This window comes from Podarcis muralis, chromosome 1, assembly GCF_964188315.1.
Source record: "Podarcis muralis chromosome 1, rPodMur119.hap1.1, whole genome shotgun sequence".
Classification (NCBI taxonomy): Eukaryota; Metazoa; Chordata; class Lepidosauria; order Squamata; family Lacertidae; genus Podarcis; species Podarcis muralis.
Genome location: NC_135655.1, coordinates 91,628,118 through 91,643,467, shown reverse-complemented (window position 1 = coordinate 91,643,467; position 15,350 = coordinate 91,628,118). Strand labels below are relative to the sequence as shown.

General features: G+C 40.5%; 1 protein-coding gene across 8 annotated transcripts in view; it reads left to right on the top strand.

Moving 5' to 3' along the window:
• MYLK (myosin light chain kinase) overlaps positions 1-15,350 on the top strand; it is a 190,430-nt gene that overhangs the window by 59,328 nt on the left and 115,752 nt on the right. For 7 of the 8 annotated variants that reach the window (XM_077934968.1, XM_077934977.1, XM_077934971.1 and 4 more), the window contains exons 3-6: positions 4,753-4,960; positions 6,691-6,739; positions 9,636-9,801; positions 10,798-10,963. In XM_077934968.1, coding sequence (XP_077791094.1) covers positions 4,753-4,960; positions 6,691-6,739; positions 9,636-9,801; positions 10,798-10,963 — 589 coding nt within the window. Of the gene's footprint in view, positions 1-4,752; positions 4,961-6,690; positions 6,740-9,635; positions 9,802-10,797; positions 10,964-13,626; positions 13,727-15,350 lie in introns of those variants that run through there. The other variant, XM_077934980.1, reaches the window with a different exon arrangement.

Below are 15,350 nucleotides of genomic sequence, written 5' to 3'. Positions count from 1 at the left end.
TGTGTGTTTGCAATAATTTGTGTGGTTTCCAAACATTGAGCAATGAACATAACTATTCAATGAAGACATTTATTATTTTGTAAGAAGAGCCCTAGGTGTTACTAGTCTCAATTGGGCAAGTTTTCAGATTCATGGGTTAAGGTAGGAAATCCCAAGAACTGAAAACCACAATAGGTTAGAGGCAATTCACGTGTCATCTGGGACACTGCCTCTAAAGATTAACTTTATATCCATGGTAGATGTCTTTATTTATCATTGTTAATATGTACCTTCATAAAAAATATAAGCAGCTTACACAAAATGATACAAGATATTCATTAAAATTCCAATAAAAGCTGACCTTAAAAGGGTTGACAACTGAACGTTTTAGTGTAACCATGTGATTATAAAGTCAGCATCGCAAGCAAGACAAAAACTCTCATGCACTTGGGGATATATAATTTGTAAAGCTTTGCAAACTCGTTCTTGATTAGAGCTTGAGAAGGGTAATAAAAAGGATCATGGTGTTCAGAATGGAAGAAACTCACCTTCTTATGACATTGCATGTTGTACTGGTAATGGTACAGCATGTCTTGTTACTCTTCATTGGGCTTCTGAGCAGAAATTTACTGCAGGAGTTCAAGGTCTATGTCATTTAAATAGGTCTTGAAATATTGTAACTAGCTTATATGTGTTTAGCCTACTTCTGGTTTCAGGTTAGACCAGAAACAGTTTGTTGTGGAGGTGGATTGAAAACATATCAAGATTCTTCCATTATCTGAAGTCTGTACAAACCAAGGCATTGGTGCTGTCATTTATTGAAGAAGAAAGAACAGTTGCAAAATATTCAGAGAAAGCCCTAGTAGCTTTTTGAGGGGACTTTTTAATGTTCTGTGGAACTTTCACTCAAGTTTACAATGCTCACTGAATTCAGGGCCAATTCAGACATTACGTGGCTGGCTGGATGTTCTACATATCCACAATGTGTTTCCTGCTGAACACCTTAATACCAAAAAGGATACGAGTATCTGTAAACCTATTAATATTACAGTGGTACCTCAGGTTAAGTACTTAATTCGTTCCGGAGGTCCGTTCTTAACCTGAAACTGTTCTTAACCTGAAGCACCACTTTAGCTAATGGGGCCTCCTGCTGCTGCTGCTGCTGCTGAGCCGCTGAAGCACGATTTCTGATCTCATCCTGAAGCAAAGTTCTTAACCTGAAGCACTATTTCTGGGTTATTGGAGTCTGTAACCTGAAGCGTATGTAACCCGAGGTACCACTGTACTACAATTTATTAAGGTCCCAGAGCAGGATACAACAATTAAAACACAAGAGTCCATAAAATTGGGATGCTGCAGTTGGCTATAACTCAGTCCCTGTCACATATGCATTATGTGTTCACACACATAGGGCCTTACCCCACTTACTAGTGGAGACAGGTTAGACAATCAGCATGCAATGTGAATTGGTCCTCACTTGGAAGTAAGCTGCATTTCAATCTTTGTTCCTTTCTTTTGGGTGAAAGCAATCCTCCACCGCTTTACTCTTAGGAATCTGTAGGGCCTGTGTAAGGAGTAGACAGGGCTATAAATAAGGGCTATAGCCTTAAGCTGCAGAGCATTAGATAAGTGGATAAGTCCTCACCCATTGTGGATGTGTTATTAAATGCAGATGTTTCTGCAGAGCCTGAAAGAGTTACCAGAAAAATTAATTTTTTATTTATAGAAAAACCTGCTGCAGTTCTGGAATTGGTCCACCATCGGCATCAAACTGAGGTAACTGGCAGCTTGTTTTAGAATCGCCAGACATTTTTATGGCAGGAATACATCTTTTCAGTGCAGGGGTTAGTTCCATATGAAATGTGTTTCAAACTCTAGCTTGAAATGTAAATCCTCACAAACAGAATAATTCACCACTTGCTGCTTCTCCTTATTCTCCTCCCCCCCCCCCCCCAAGTACTGTGTCAACTGATGAAGCTGCAAGGCAATGTGGGCTAACAAAGCTCACAAAAGTGAAGCCCTTTGTTCATCAATCAGCCTGATTTTCTTAGGAAGAACTCTCTCATCCTTTTGGATGCATGTGCCCCTCCTGCTGTTCTTCCTCAAATTGGAGGCTTGATGTTTGCAAAATAAAAACACATGGAAAAAATTGAAATGTAGCTTATGTATGAGGGAGAGCCAAAAGATGGTCAAAGGAGCCTATGAAACTAACCGTAAGTGAAGAATTGGATAGGAATGACATAGTATGGTCCAATTGGAGCTAAGGGAAATTAGAGTGATACGTTCTATCATGAGGGAAAACTAATAATTTGGAATAGCATCCAGAAGGAGAAAGGCACATTACTTTGTGGCCTGTGTTATTTGAAATTGGACTGGATGATAGGAAGAGATTATAATATTTTCCAGGGAGGAATCTACCATCTATTTGTTTTGTTAAATCAATTCCTTCTCCTGCAAGCACTTCTGACATTGGTGCCCGTGTTTATCCAAACCTCTCACTGCTTTTGACAGACTGTAATCTAGAGAATATGCTTGGATCTGCTTTGTTGTGACATTATTAGATTAATACCAATGGCAGTGCCAGAGAAACCTGAGTTATGCCTTAGTTCATTCAGTCTGCTGTTAACTGCCACTTCAGAAAATCTTTAGTTTTCGTTTATTTTACACCAGATGATGATAAACTGCATGATTGCTTGTGTGAACATCAGGAAGCTAAGTTTCTCATTAGTAAATTAGCAGAGGAGAGGACAGTGATTCTTAAATTCTGGGTTGTTACTTTCTAGTGGATTACCAGATCTTTGTAGGTCAGCTCCACCCTTCCTATGGTGTGAGGAATGTTTGCCAGTCTTCACAAAGATTATTGTTATAGTATAGTATTTTCCCCTAGTTGCAGAAGGAAATAGCTAAGACTGCAGCTGGACATTGTATTGTTATGCTTGTCCTTGGAGTTTAACATTCTGTGGAAACTTCTCCATGAGGATCACTGCTCATGCTGCAAATGTACTGCATCCTCATTTACAGATGCATTCCCATGTTAGCTGTTTTCTACCATGGACAGCCCTAAAACCCCTTTTTTTTGACTCCTCCTTCCAGTTGATTTTGTATGTGCTTTTCAGTTTTCTTTACAATAAATGAAATTAAAACACACACAACATATTTGTGGGGAACAACATATTGTTAATTGGTGTTGGTCTTTGTTACTTTGTGAGAACTTTGTAACTGCCAAGGACACCACCTGGTGGATAATTTTTTTATCCTGTTTATGTCGTAGCTCAAAATAACTGTGTAAATGCATTCAGTGCGATGGACTATATGTGAAAAGTTTATATCATTTCCTGGACTACATGTGTTAAGCTTGTATCATTTCCCAGGCTAAATCCACTGGTTTAAGAATTGCTTGATAAAATGCCATGATGACCCATTGGCACTGGTCAATATGTCAGTAGGTAACTTTGCATGGTCTTGCTGGTGACAGTTCCACATCTTCACATTTCTGCAGTTTAGAAATTGAATAGCAACATGCAGGAGAAAAAGCGCATTAAAAATCAGATGTTCCATTAACTTCCAGCCTTACTGATTCCTTAACTAAATTTACAGTTTTCAGCTCTAGTTAAGAATGTTAGGCACTCCTCTTGATTTATTCTGTTGGAACGAAATATATGGTCCAGTGAATATTTGAAATTCGGAATGTTGACATTCAGAATGTAAATGTTGGATTTATTATTTTGTATAAAATACTTATGTACTGTCTTGTATCCTATTTGGATTTTAAGGAAGTGTAACACTCAAAATGTATATCATAATATGGACTGAAATAAAACAGAAAATAAAGCTCATTCAAGGCAGAAATAGAAATAACAACAATTTTTAAATGTCTGAATGAATCAACATGTTTTTTGCTTTGTGCAAAACAAAATGTAAATCAAGCACTCTCTTTAAGGAGGGGATTCTGTAACTAGAGTGCAACCGCTGAAAAAGTCTTCTCCTTTGTGACTGAGTAATGTAGCTTAGATAAAGGCAACACCTGGAGAAGACCCTCAGCAGAAGATCTTAATTCATAGACAGGTTGGTATGGAAATAGGTGCTTCTTCAGGTGTTTGCCCCCCGGAATTGGGAGAAATAGCTACTTTTGGATATTTGTGAAATTCATTTTGGGTAAAGTTCAGCTTTTATGTGTGATAAAATGTTAACCAGATTTTGCACACACACAGTGTTACGCACGCACACTTAACACTCAAAAAACACAACCAGGTCTATTTTGCCATGGGTGGTATTTGACCCTGTCTAACGAGGCTGATGAACATTGCTTCTTCTAAATGCCTCTCATAGTGAATGCATCTGATAATGAGGCCTGCAAATGTCATGCTACAATAAATCTGTTAGTCTAGACAGCCATTTGACAGTAGAATATGGTCTAATAATTTTGGCTCACGATTGTGCTTCTCAGAATTTCTCATTTCTGGCTTTAAAATTTCAAAAGACAGAAAAAAGCTTTGTCTGGGTAGCTGCCTGCTGGAGCAACATTGCTAGTTTTAACAGCTTGATGCACCCAATAGTTTCATTTCTTTTTCTTCAGGTTTTTGCCATTTGGCTCAAAACAGTTTGTATGTGTTTAACAGATATGGCTTTAGAAAATACTTTCCACCGGCTTATGAAGTGTTCTGCATTTCTTCCAGATAAAGTCACCTTCTGTGTTTGTTTCTCTCTCCCACCCCCCACCCCTTCTCACTCTCCCCACACCATCCCCAATCTTCCTGCACCCAATCTTTCTAGGTCAGAGGCATCCCAGAACCCCAAGTCACATGGTACAAGAATGGGCAACTTCTGACAGAGGGAGAGCGCTGTGTAGTGGACCGTAGCATTCGAGGACTTTTCAGCTTAATTATAAAAGGGGTGCAGGAGGAAGATGGTGGGCCATACACCTGTGAGGCCCGGAATGCTGGTGGCGTTCGTCAGGTGACAGTAGAATTAACAGTGGAAGGTAAGGGTCTTGCCATTCTGTTGCATGCTATGTATAGCATGCTTTACCCTGGTAGCAAATGAAGGGAGAAGTAGATTGAAAATAAGCAGGAAAAGCTTATTAAAATGATAAGGCTTTCTGTAAGGCAGAAAATGAAACGCTGGCTATTCCTGTGCCTTCCCCTCCAAGGAGAAGGAGAGCATAGGCACCAAAGCTAAAGTAATTTCCACATTGATAGTATCAGCTCTCTGCAATGGCTGCCACTAAGTACAGAGCTTGTGGAGTGCTGGGGATCCACTTTAAGGCTATGTTTTGCTGCTATGAGTGCAGATGACCCCAGTTCCTGATGGTGTGGCCTTCTGTTGAGTAGCAGGACAGGATGATTGGCCTGATCCTCTTCCTCCTCCAGTCTGGCCTGTTTCAGCAGTATCTGTTTTGCTTTTCTTTGCAAATATTTATAACACTAATACTGAGGTTTCTGTACGTGTTTTGTGTGTGGCTTATTCGTGTAAATCATCCAGATTCAGCGCCTTAGAGTGTTCAAAGTGGTTCATGCTGATTATCTCACTAATTCTTAACAATAACCCTATCAGGTAGGTCAGTGTTATTATCATGATATTATCATGATATTTTCAGGTCTTCTTGACGGGGCAATGAGGGGGAGTGTGGGCATATGCTAACTATCATTGGCTTCTCCACTGCATGCCTGTGATAAGCTTGCAAGCCTTTGCACATTGGAGGGCGAATGCTTTACTCATGGAGGCTCTCCACGTAATTTAGAACCCCGGAGATACTATAGAGAATGCAGAACTAACTGGTACATCTCTGCCCTGCCCCACATCAGGTGAGAAGGAGGCCTGGGTAAGGCTGTAGTGGCTTTCCTATGGCTTCCTGGTGAGATCACCTAGTGCAGGTGAGATTTGAGCTGGAGGCATTCACAGCTCATTCTTTACCACTGTGCTTTTTTATTTATTTTGCGCTTGAATAAGAAGATATTATTATTTATGGAAGCTTCTTTTGCTCAGGCTTCCTAGGTCAGTTCATACTACAGTACTGTTCTGCCCCCAAAAAAGGGGGGGAGGGCGTATTTACCATTTAGTTATGTTGGCTTGGGATAATCCTGCCCATGTCCAGTAGATGGTGCTAAACATACAGTTAATAATACATTCCTCATATCTTGACTCTTGTATAAAACATTTATTTTTTTGTCTTTATGGAGAGAAATAAAAGGTGACAAATTTAGATAGGTGAGCTTAAGTCAAACTGGACTACTTTTGGAAGTAAATATAAATGCACTATTGAAAAGTAATTAGTAATTTTTAGAAATGGCAATGGACATTTCACAGCTTGGTGAAGTTATCCCTTCGTATATGTGGAGAAATTATAGTGAAGAGTAAGACAGCTTTTTGTTTTGTATATGGGACTCAGTTTTGGACTCCTGTTTCGTTGGATGAAAAGCACACCACACCAAATGGCTCATCCGTTACTACCGTTGTGGCTTCTCCACCTCTAGAGTGATATATAAACAGCAAAACACACATACACGCAAGACATGGAACTTAAATGCTTCCCCCATTTGCCGCAGAGGGAAAACATATTGCCACCTTGTATCATATATTTTACTAGAAATTGATGGAAGGATGGCTTTTTAATTTTTAATTTTCTATAGCCAGCGTCCCTAAATCTGAAAGAAATTGCAGCCCTGATTAGTATTTTTATTGTATTTCTTTCCTTCTATTTTCTGCTTCCAGGATCTGTTTTGAAGAAGTACAGTCTGCCTTCTGGTGCCAAAAGTTCTGGGTAAGAATTCCAGTGGTTTTCACATTTCTAGAGCGGAAGAATACTGATAGCTTTTGGAATATGCACACATTTTGAAATACTTCCCCCTCCACACTTTCTTGAGCAACATTGACCCTTGCTATTAGCAATATCAATTTTGCTCAAAACATTCCTTGCAACTAGGACAGACTTACAGAAAATTGCTGTACATTTACCAGCCCCTTGAGGCTTCTCAGCTAACTGATTGTCCCTTTTGTTCTCTCTTTCCACCTGTCTACCTTTAAGGCCAACTAGATACCAGCTGAAATGTATGAATGCATGTCATGTACCTTTTTAAAATGTAAATAGTAGTGTGTGGTTGCGGGGGTCGGGGGGCAGACAATAGCATCATGTCTCTCCGCAAACTGCTGTGGACATGAGAGGAATTTGTGTGTGTGTGTGCGCGCGCCAGTGAACACTTTCCTCCTGTGGCTAATAGCAGTTTCAGGGGTGATTTTTCCCACTTTTCCCACATGCTGTGCTCCTGAGCAATGTATTAAGTGTATTGTTGCTGAGTCTAAGTAGCCCACTATTCTTTTCTTTCTTCAAGTTAAAAGTGAAGGCAAGGCAAGTGAGGCTCAAAGCAATTGTTTTTCAACTCATGTGATTTCTGAGACCATCTATATTTCTAGTTGCCTACAAAAATCTTCACCATGACCTTATTTTATTCAGAATTATCAAGTTGCCCCCAAATTGTCGTCTTTACATTGATGTGACTGCTCCTTGGGCTGAGGCCATATGTGGTTTTTCTTAGTGTTCTGATACGTTGTGGAAGCAGAAAGAGATGGGCACAACTTGTTGGCTTATGGGTAAGCTGTTGTGTGAAATGCACATGGCCCAAGAACATTTGTTTCGTTTGCTTGCCTGAAAACCACAACTTCAACTTCAACTTCACCCTGCTAATGCGTGGTTGTGTATTTGCTGTTGAAATAGGCCTTGACAATAGTAATTTGCATGGGTTTGGGTCATGCTATAGTATTGGCTCATATTTCAAGGCTGTTTATGAATGAGAGCGACCAGCTCAGTTGACTTGGTATTGATGATTTCATCACTGAAGTAGCTTGTTCCTTGAGTATGAGCAGAGATGGGCCAACACTATAAAGATTTTTTAATGCTGGTCATTTAACTCTGCACCTTAAATGTAGCAGCAGGTGGCTGAAAGGCCAATTCCAGCTTTTGATTTAGAGTTGCTTTTGTAAACATGTTTATGGCTGAATTTTCAGAAATGCAGGTTCTATGAATTTTCATTCTTAAATCTTGGGGGGCTGGGGTGGAATTTAAAAGATTATGGTGTAAAACAAACCTCAGTCATCAACTAGGTGTCCTCAAATCACACGATTCTTCACCTTTTTTTTTTTTTAAAAGAGGGTGTCTCTTGGCTTTTAAGATTTGGAGGGATTACTAGTAGATCACTTGGCTGCACCAGTTGACTGGGTCACTCTGTAGGCAAAAGGGCGACATATCCCACATTTCTGATGTGCCAGCATTTCAAATTGATTCTAAAATCCAGCCAAGCCAAAGAGTGAAAGCGGCATGGCACCTGCCATTGCTACAGAATAAATTCCATGTATGCCTGCACCATAACTTGCCATTGAACTCCTTTGTAGGTGCCTGTGTTAAATTTTTACAGAAAGTATGCATGCAAGCTTTGCTGCCTCATAGAACTTCCATTGTGGTTCTTGATGCTGAAGGACTGGCCCATCTCTGTTCTAAATGCACTTGTTTATATGCTCTGCAAAACAATGATTGGATTTTCTGCAAAACTATGTCTGACTTGGGCCCCTTTGTAAAGAGTATGACTACCTGCTTTTGGATGAATTGGCCAGAGGCATCCAAATTGTTACAGAAGTCCAGTTAAGTTAGGGTGCTATTTTATTAGAGAGTTAGGGGGTCTGTATTAGTTCCTTTAGTTCCTATTTTATTCTAAACAAAGTTGGACAGTTTCTTAGATAACTGAAGGAGAATGTTGAGAAGATCACCCAGTTTTGCTGGAGGATTGTTACAGAAAGATAGGCAGTTTTATCAGATTTTGGACAGTGGTGATTCTGCTACGTAGTGGAATATTCATGGACATTTGTCCAGTAAGAGAATTTCTATTGTATGTGGCAATTAGACTGTTCTTTGTTACTTATGAACAACCAGAGCTGTCAAAGAGCATGCTTGTATGTGTTGTGTGCATATTAAATGAAGGCATCTGGCAAAATGGTGTTCCATTTTGGGAGGAACCTATGGCAATGATCATTATGTAAGCAGCTACCCTGCATTCCCTTTTTAAGGGCACTCGTGACCTATCAATCAGCATTGTTCCATACCTTTCCATATATCCAGTTGTTTACTTTATATTTTGTACGTAGGTATGGATAAAGTGCAAAATGCAATTTCTGATTGTGTCTGGTCTGAAGGGAATTAATATACAAAATGTGGTACATGTTTCTTTCAAGTAGTCAAAAGGGGTGGCTGGCAAAAGTCAAGCCTCTGCTTCCTAGTATTTTCATATGACATATGCCCTCTTCAAACTTGCATTTGGTACATGCATTATGTAACTGTACCTTAGAATTTTTTAAAAAGTGCAAATAGGTTCTCAAAAAGGACACCATATTGTCTACCGTAGGGGTGGGGAACAAGTGACCCTGCAGCTATTGCTGAACTCAACTCCCACCATCCTCAGCCATCATGGCCAATGCTTAGAAATGATGGAAATTGTAGTTTAACAACATTGGGGGCCACAGGTTCCCACCCCAGTCTACTGCCTTCATTGTTTTAATCACCTGAACACTGTTCCTAAAACACATTTAAGTAGCACAATTTAAGAAGTAACAATCTCTTTAAATATAGCTATAGTAATTACTGAGCTCTGATAATATTGTTTCCTTTCCAGTGGTAGAGTTACTGTTCCATTGGTAGAGCAACGACCAAGCATCTGGGGCGAGTGCCCACCCAAGTTTGCTACAAAACCCAATCGGGTCATAGTGCGAGAGGGACAGACTGGTAAATTCTCCTGTAAGATAACTGGACGACCTCAGCCTCAAGTCACTTGGTTTAAGGTACAATTATCTGAGAGGATTTCCAAATTCACCTCTCCTAAAAGGAATGAAACCCAAAGCCTTGTTTATTTGAACTTGTGTACTTTGAAGTATCTTTAGCCACAGTTTTTCATGGTCAGATTTTTTTAAGTTTTCAACCTGACCATGAAAACTTAGTTTCTTCAATCTTATTCCCCTGTGAGAATAAATTATGGGGATACATGTCAGAGCACTCCCATGATAAATTATTCAAGTAAGCACACTGAAAGACATGGAAAACTTGCAGTGGAAGTATGTTCTGTAACCTTGTACACAAAATTAAGTTGAGATATCTTGGGGAAAGTATTGCAATAACATTTTAATTAATCATAAATTTATAAACCTTTACATACTGAGAACTCAGAAATGGCAACTATACTGCAAAATGCATGATGGAATTCAACATTGCAATCTTTCAGTCAGTGCAAGCATTTTTGCTTGCCACACGGAACAATCTCACATCTCCCCTTGTGTGTTGTTCTGTGAGCTCTTCTGACCTTCCAGAGGAGATTTGGGGGAGGATGGGGGGGAGCCCCATTGTGCTAGTGGGAGTCCTTGTACTGGCTTCTGCTAGCATACCTGGTTAGTTGAATCCAGACCATTGTAATTGAGACTGAATTTACCGTAGTTTGCAAACTATTTTGCAAGGGCTAGGTTTTCAGGCTGTGGCAAATATGTCTTTTGACTGAAGAATTCACAAAGTTCTGGCTTTGGGTTATGGCAACTGAGCCTTAAAATGTCCATATTCTGAGTGTGTCTTATCCGTGGTGTAAATCAGATTATCTGGAATGCCTGAGGTCTGGTCACTTGGGAGTATTCTAGTAGTATATAAACATGCCACAGAGAGCAATGGGCTGAATTGTAAAAGCAGAAAAATAGCAAAGGATGAGGTGTTAATCTGCCAGGCATTGATTCCCACCCCCTCTACCATTAATGAATGTATCTGTACACCTTTGGTATTTTTCATGATGCATGCAGGGTGAAATTCAGGTGCAGAAAAGTGATCGTTTCAACATGTTTGAGAAAGCAGGCATCCAGTTTTTGGAGATCCAGAATGCTCAGCTGGTCGATGCTGGAATTTACACTTGCACTGTGATGAATAGTGCTGGGAAGGCTTCTGTGTCTGCAGAGCTCATGGTTCAAGGTATGGTTAAAATAGACTAAAAGGGAAAGAATGCAGGCATGCCAGCTAGAAGTTTTCCGAGAGTTGAGCCAATTCCTCCCCATCAGTCCTCTTCTCCCTCCTCCTCCTCCTGCTTTCTTGAATGACATTTAAAATGAGGTCCACACTTGCAGTTCAGCATTTAGATTTTTTAGAAAAGCCTTGTATTTTAATCTAGCGGAAATGAGCTGCTGAAAGACCCAGCCTGTTTACTCTTCATTTATTCATCTTGGAAATCCTGAATGCACTTAATTACAGCAAGTGAAAATTATATTTATTTTAATTGAAATTTTGGCCCCATGTGTGTGTTTCTTTCTTTCCCCCACCTCTAAATAAACTGGAAAGCTAAACAAGCATGTTATTTTCTAGAAGCTTTACTAGCTTCTCAGACCTGAGAATTGATAGCTTTAGTGAAGGTATAGAGGGAGGAGGGGGAGGTTGCTATTCTGCCAGTTCTCAAAGGACTTCCCAGGCAGCATGCATGCTTCTCACCATTTTTATCCTCACAGTGACTAGCTTCAATAATGAGTGGGGATATGAATCCAAGTCCTTTGTAACACTCTTAACCATTACACTACCAGTAACCCCACGTGTTTAACAGGTGGCTGCGGAAAAAAGTACAACAGGAGAATGGTGTTCTGCATGTTGTAATTCTGCCTGGTGTTCTGGCTGTATGAGAATTTGGGTCCAGGTATTACCAGCCCATTTCCAATACTTCCATTCACTACACAACTCTGAAACTGGTGTCTGTGTGTTCAGCTACCCTGGCTATCTTTCTCTTCTATTTCTAAATACTGGTTGGCTTCCCACTTTCAGAGGGTTGTTGTTAGAGTCATTCAGACCCCCTAGACTTTGATTACAAAGAGAGCATTATATATTTAGCATACTTGTCTTTATCAACTCATTTTACAACTTCAAGCCCTCATTTGTAGTCCTTTTCATTACCCCACAGAATCAGATAATAACATAAACTGTTACACAATTGGAATTATTGTTATTTTAAGCAAAACCATGTAGACCTCTTGTATAGATAAGCTCTTTCCAAGCTTCCCCCCCCCCCAACCTTATTTTTCCACTGGGAAGGGGAGTAAATGGCCTCTTAAGTTGATTGGATCATAAAGTGCTGCTTCATCTGTAGCGACAGCTGAGTGTTTTCAAAGCTTCTCTGCATTATCTGATCATCTTTCAGCTATAGTGAAATTCTCTTGTTCTTTCTTCCTCTCTCTCCAAAAAAATAATTCCACAGTAATATTTTTTTCTACACTGGGATGCACCCAAAGATGCTGTAGATCTTTTTGGATCTGGGACATTTGAAGAAATTCCCCCCCCCCCCCCATTATGTAGTGTTGTTGTTGTTGTCTAGTACATTTATTTGCTGTTTACTACATAAAATGTCTCAAAGTGAATTAAAGTTGCAATAAACATGCAGATACAGAGATTTTAAACAACATAAAAAGAATTAAGCAACGTTATTTACTAAAAGTACTCCTGCCCTACCCTACCCTACTAAAAGGTGAACACTAAAACAGGCTAGGGTACCATAATGCCATATGATCCCAATTAAGAATCAATGCTTGGATAAACTGGAATGCCTTTACCTGGCACCCAAATGTTGATAATGATGGCACCAGGCACACTTCCCTGGGGAGAGCATTCCATAGCTGGGGAGTCACCACTGAAAAGGCCTCTTCTTGTGTTGCCTTCCCTTGCTCTGTTTCTGAGTTCTTGTTTATTCCCTTGACGAATATTGAATTAAATGATGGGGGATCAGAAAACCTATTAAACTCATCACCACATGTGGTTGCATTCTGGGAATGTCAGATTGTGCTCCATTATTCCTTAGCTTAGATGCTTTAGAATTACAGTATACAGCTGCCTAAGGTACACACACTTCCTGTGGATATTTTATATATTTATTGCATTGATAAACCTACCTTTTCTCCAAGGAGCTCAAGGTGGTGTACATGGTTCTCCCCTCTCCTCATTTAATCTGCACAGCAACCCTGTAAGGTCACAGTTAGGCTGAGAGGCAGTGACTGGCCAAGCTCACCCAGTGAGTTTCATTACTGAGTAGGGATTTGAACCCTGGTCTCTGAGGTCTAACCACTACACCACACTGTCCCTGATCCCAACTGAGCACTGTAATTTAATGGGGGGGGGGGGCCTTTTGTTCTTGTATACCCAAAACTTTGTGAGGTTTGCAGCATGAGGCAGAAAGGCCTAGGTAAGCGGTTGGTCAGGTTTTCCTGAGGGCACACCCAGCAGTAGCCTTTTGCTTTCTGGAGCACAGGATTTAAAATGTGACCTGGTTTCAAAATGGTTTGTGGTTATTCAACAGCACCTATATAATCTTGTCTCTGAATTTTCTGGAAAACACAGTTGCAGCCAAGGCCAGTCCCAAGTTTGAGTGGAGGGCCCCTTCTCTGTCAGTAGGCCCTGCTGGGCTTAGCTGGCTACAGTGGCAGCACTGCAAGCAGTGGGCCTAGTTTCATCATTTAACTGTCCCACAGTGCCCCAGAGCAATGCTTCTTCGTGGGCACAGGGGGAAATGACAAATGTGGCTAGATCCTGTCACCTGGTGGTACAGAACAGAAAATGAAATTAAGAGGGTAGAGTGCAGGCATATGCTGTGGGCTCAAGTAGCGCCCTGAGGAGGCCAGATGCTGATGCTGATCCTAGCCAGAGCAGCAGGAAAAGATGAATTCCTGCTTAGGTCTTGTGGTCTGAAGGCAGGATACCACTCAAGTAAGTGACAATTAATTAAAATGTGAAACAGAAAGCGGCAAGAAGCCAGCTTCATCCCTGTTTGAGGTAGGGATGAAAACACCAAAATATTCATATTGTGACCATAAAAGGCCTTGAATCGTGATCATGTTAGAGGCAGTGAGTTTGTGCTTTTCAAATCTAATCAAAACCAAGAAGGCAATCCATGGCCACAGGGGATAAAACTTGAGGATGGAAGTCAGCACTCAAGCAAAGGGCAGTATACAGTCCAAAGCACAGTACAGGCATAAACCTACACCAGCGCATATGAAATGACATTCCTCCTCTCAATAGTTAATGTTGCACATAGCTACATTTCTGCAAAGGTCCACTGCAGTGGGGGTGGGATGTTTCTCAGCAATTTTTCTAAGTTTCAGTTGGTGATCTCTTGCTGAGTCAAGGATAATTGCGTTTGTGATATTGTATGCAATTTGGATATGGCTGTCATTCAAAACCTCATTTTAAATATGCCCAGAAACCATTTTCCGCAACTGTTTAAAAACTAAAGAATGAAAAAAGACTTAGTTTGGGATGGTGATAAATCCCACCAGTATTTAAATTGAACACTTGGCTTCTAGATGTGAAAGAGATGTTTTCTTTTTTCTACATCACTGTGCACTCATTCTGGAAATAGAACAGGAGAGGTGCTGAAAATATCTCCAGTCTGATTGTTATGAGCCCTGAGGAAATGCCTTGGAGAAGCTGGTCAAACCAGGACGAGGGGTGGGATGAGCTCAAGCAGTTAGAGGCTGATGATCCCAGGAGGGGTGGGGTGGGGGAGACCCAGTGAGCCTGGATGGGCTGTGTCAGGACCGGCAAGGTATCAGAGTAGTCAAGGGAGGTCATGGCAGGTGGTGAGTCTGAGGATTGACCTGTCACCAGGCTGGCCCACAACAGCTCAACCTGAAGCCCCTGCTCGGCCTCCTGCATTGCTGAGCTTTCCTCTCTACTTCCAGGCCTTCAGAGTTGACATCAGGTGACAAGTCTGGATCCTAGCCAGGACTGTCTCCACCTCTACAAGAGGTGCCCAGCCCACAAGAAGGATGTTTCATTTGCTTGCCAAGCCCAAATATGCTTTCTCACCCTTTATAATGGGAACCCAGAAGGGTGTGTCAACTGTTGGATCAATGTTATAGCTTGCTTAGCTATGACTTATACCTGCGGTGCCTTTAATGCTTCTCTTGCCTTTGTATGGTACTGATTTGAGCACCCAAGTTTTTTTTTGTTTTTTTTTAATTATTATTATTATTTTATGATTTTCAGTTATATACATTTCAATTGTTTCACAGTCATTTTAACATTTCAAAACTCTACTTCCTTCCTCCTCTTTCTGCAGTTCCTTAAATTTATTTTTTATCATTTCCTGCAGATTCTAAATTAATTTATTATTTTATTCATCTACTTTAATTATATACTCTTATGAAACTGCAGGTTATTACAATAATCCTGCCAATGTCCTTAGCCCTGAAATAAATCATTTGTATATGGCCTTTCTGAAAGTCCCAGTCTAACAAGGGTTTAATCTCCAGGGGCTTTTTTCCTCCCAGTCCCAGAAATAATTTGGTTGCGGTCACCTTATCATTTAAGCTAGGCAGGCAAATATTTG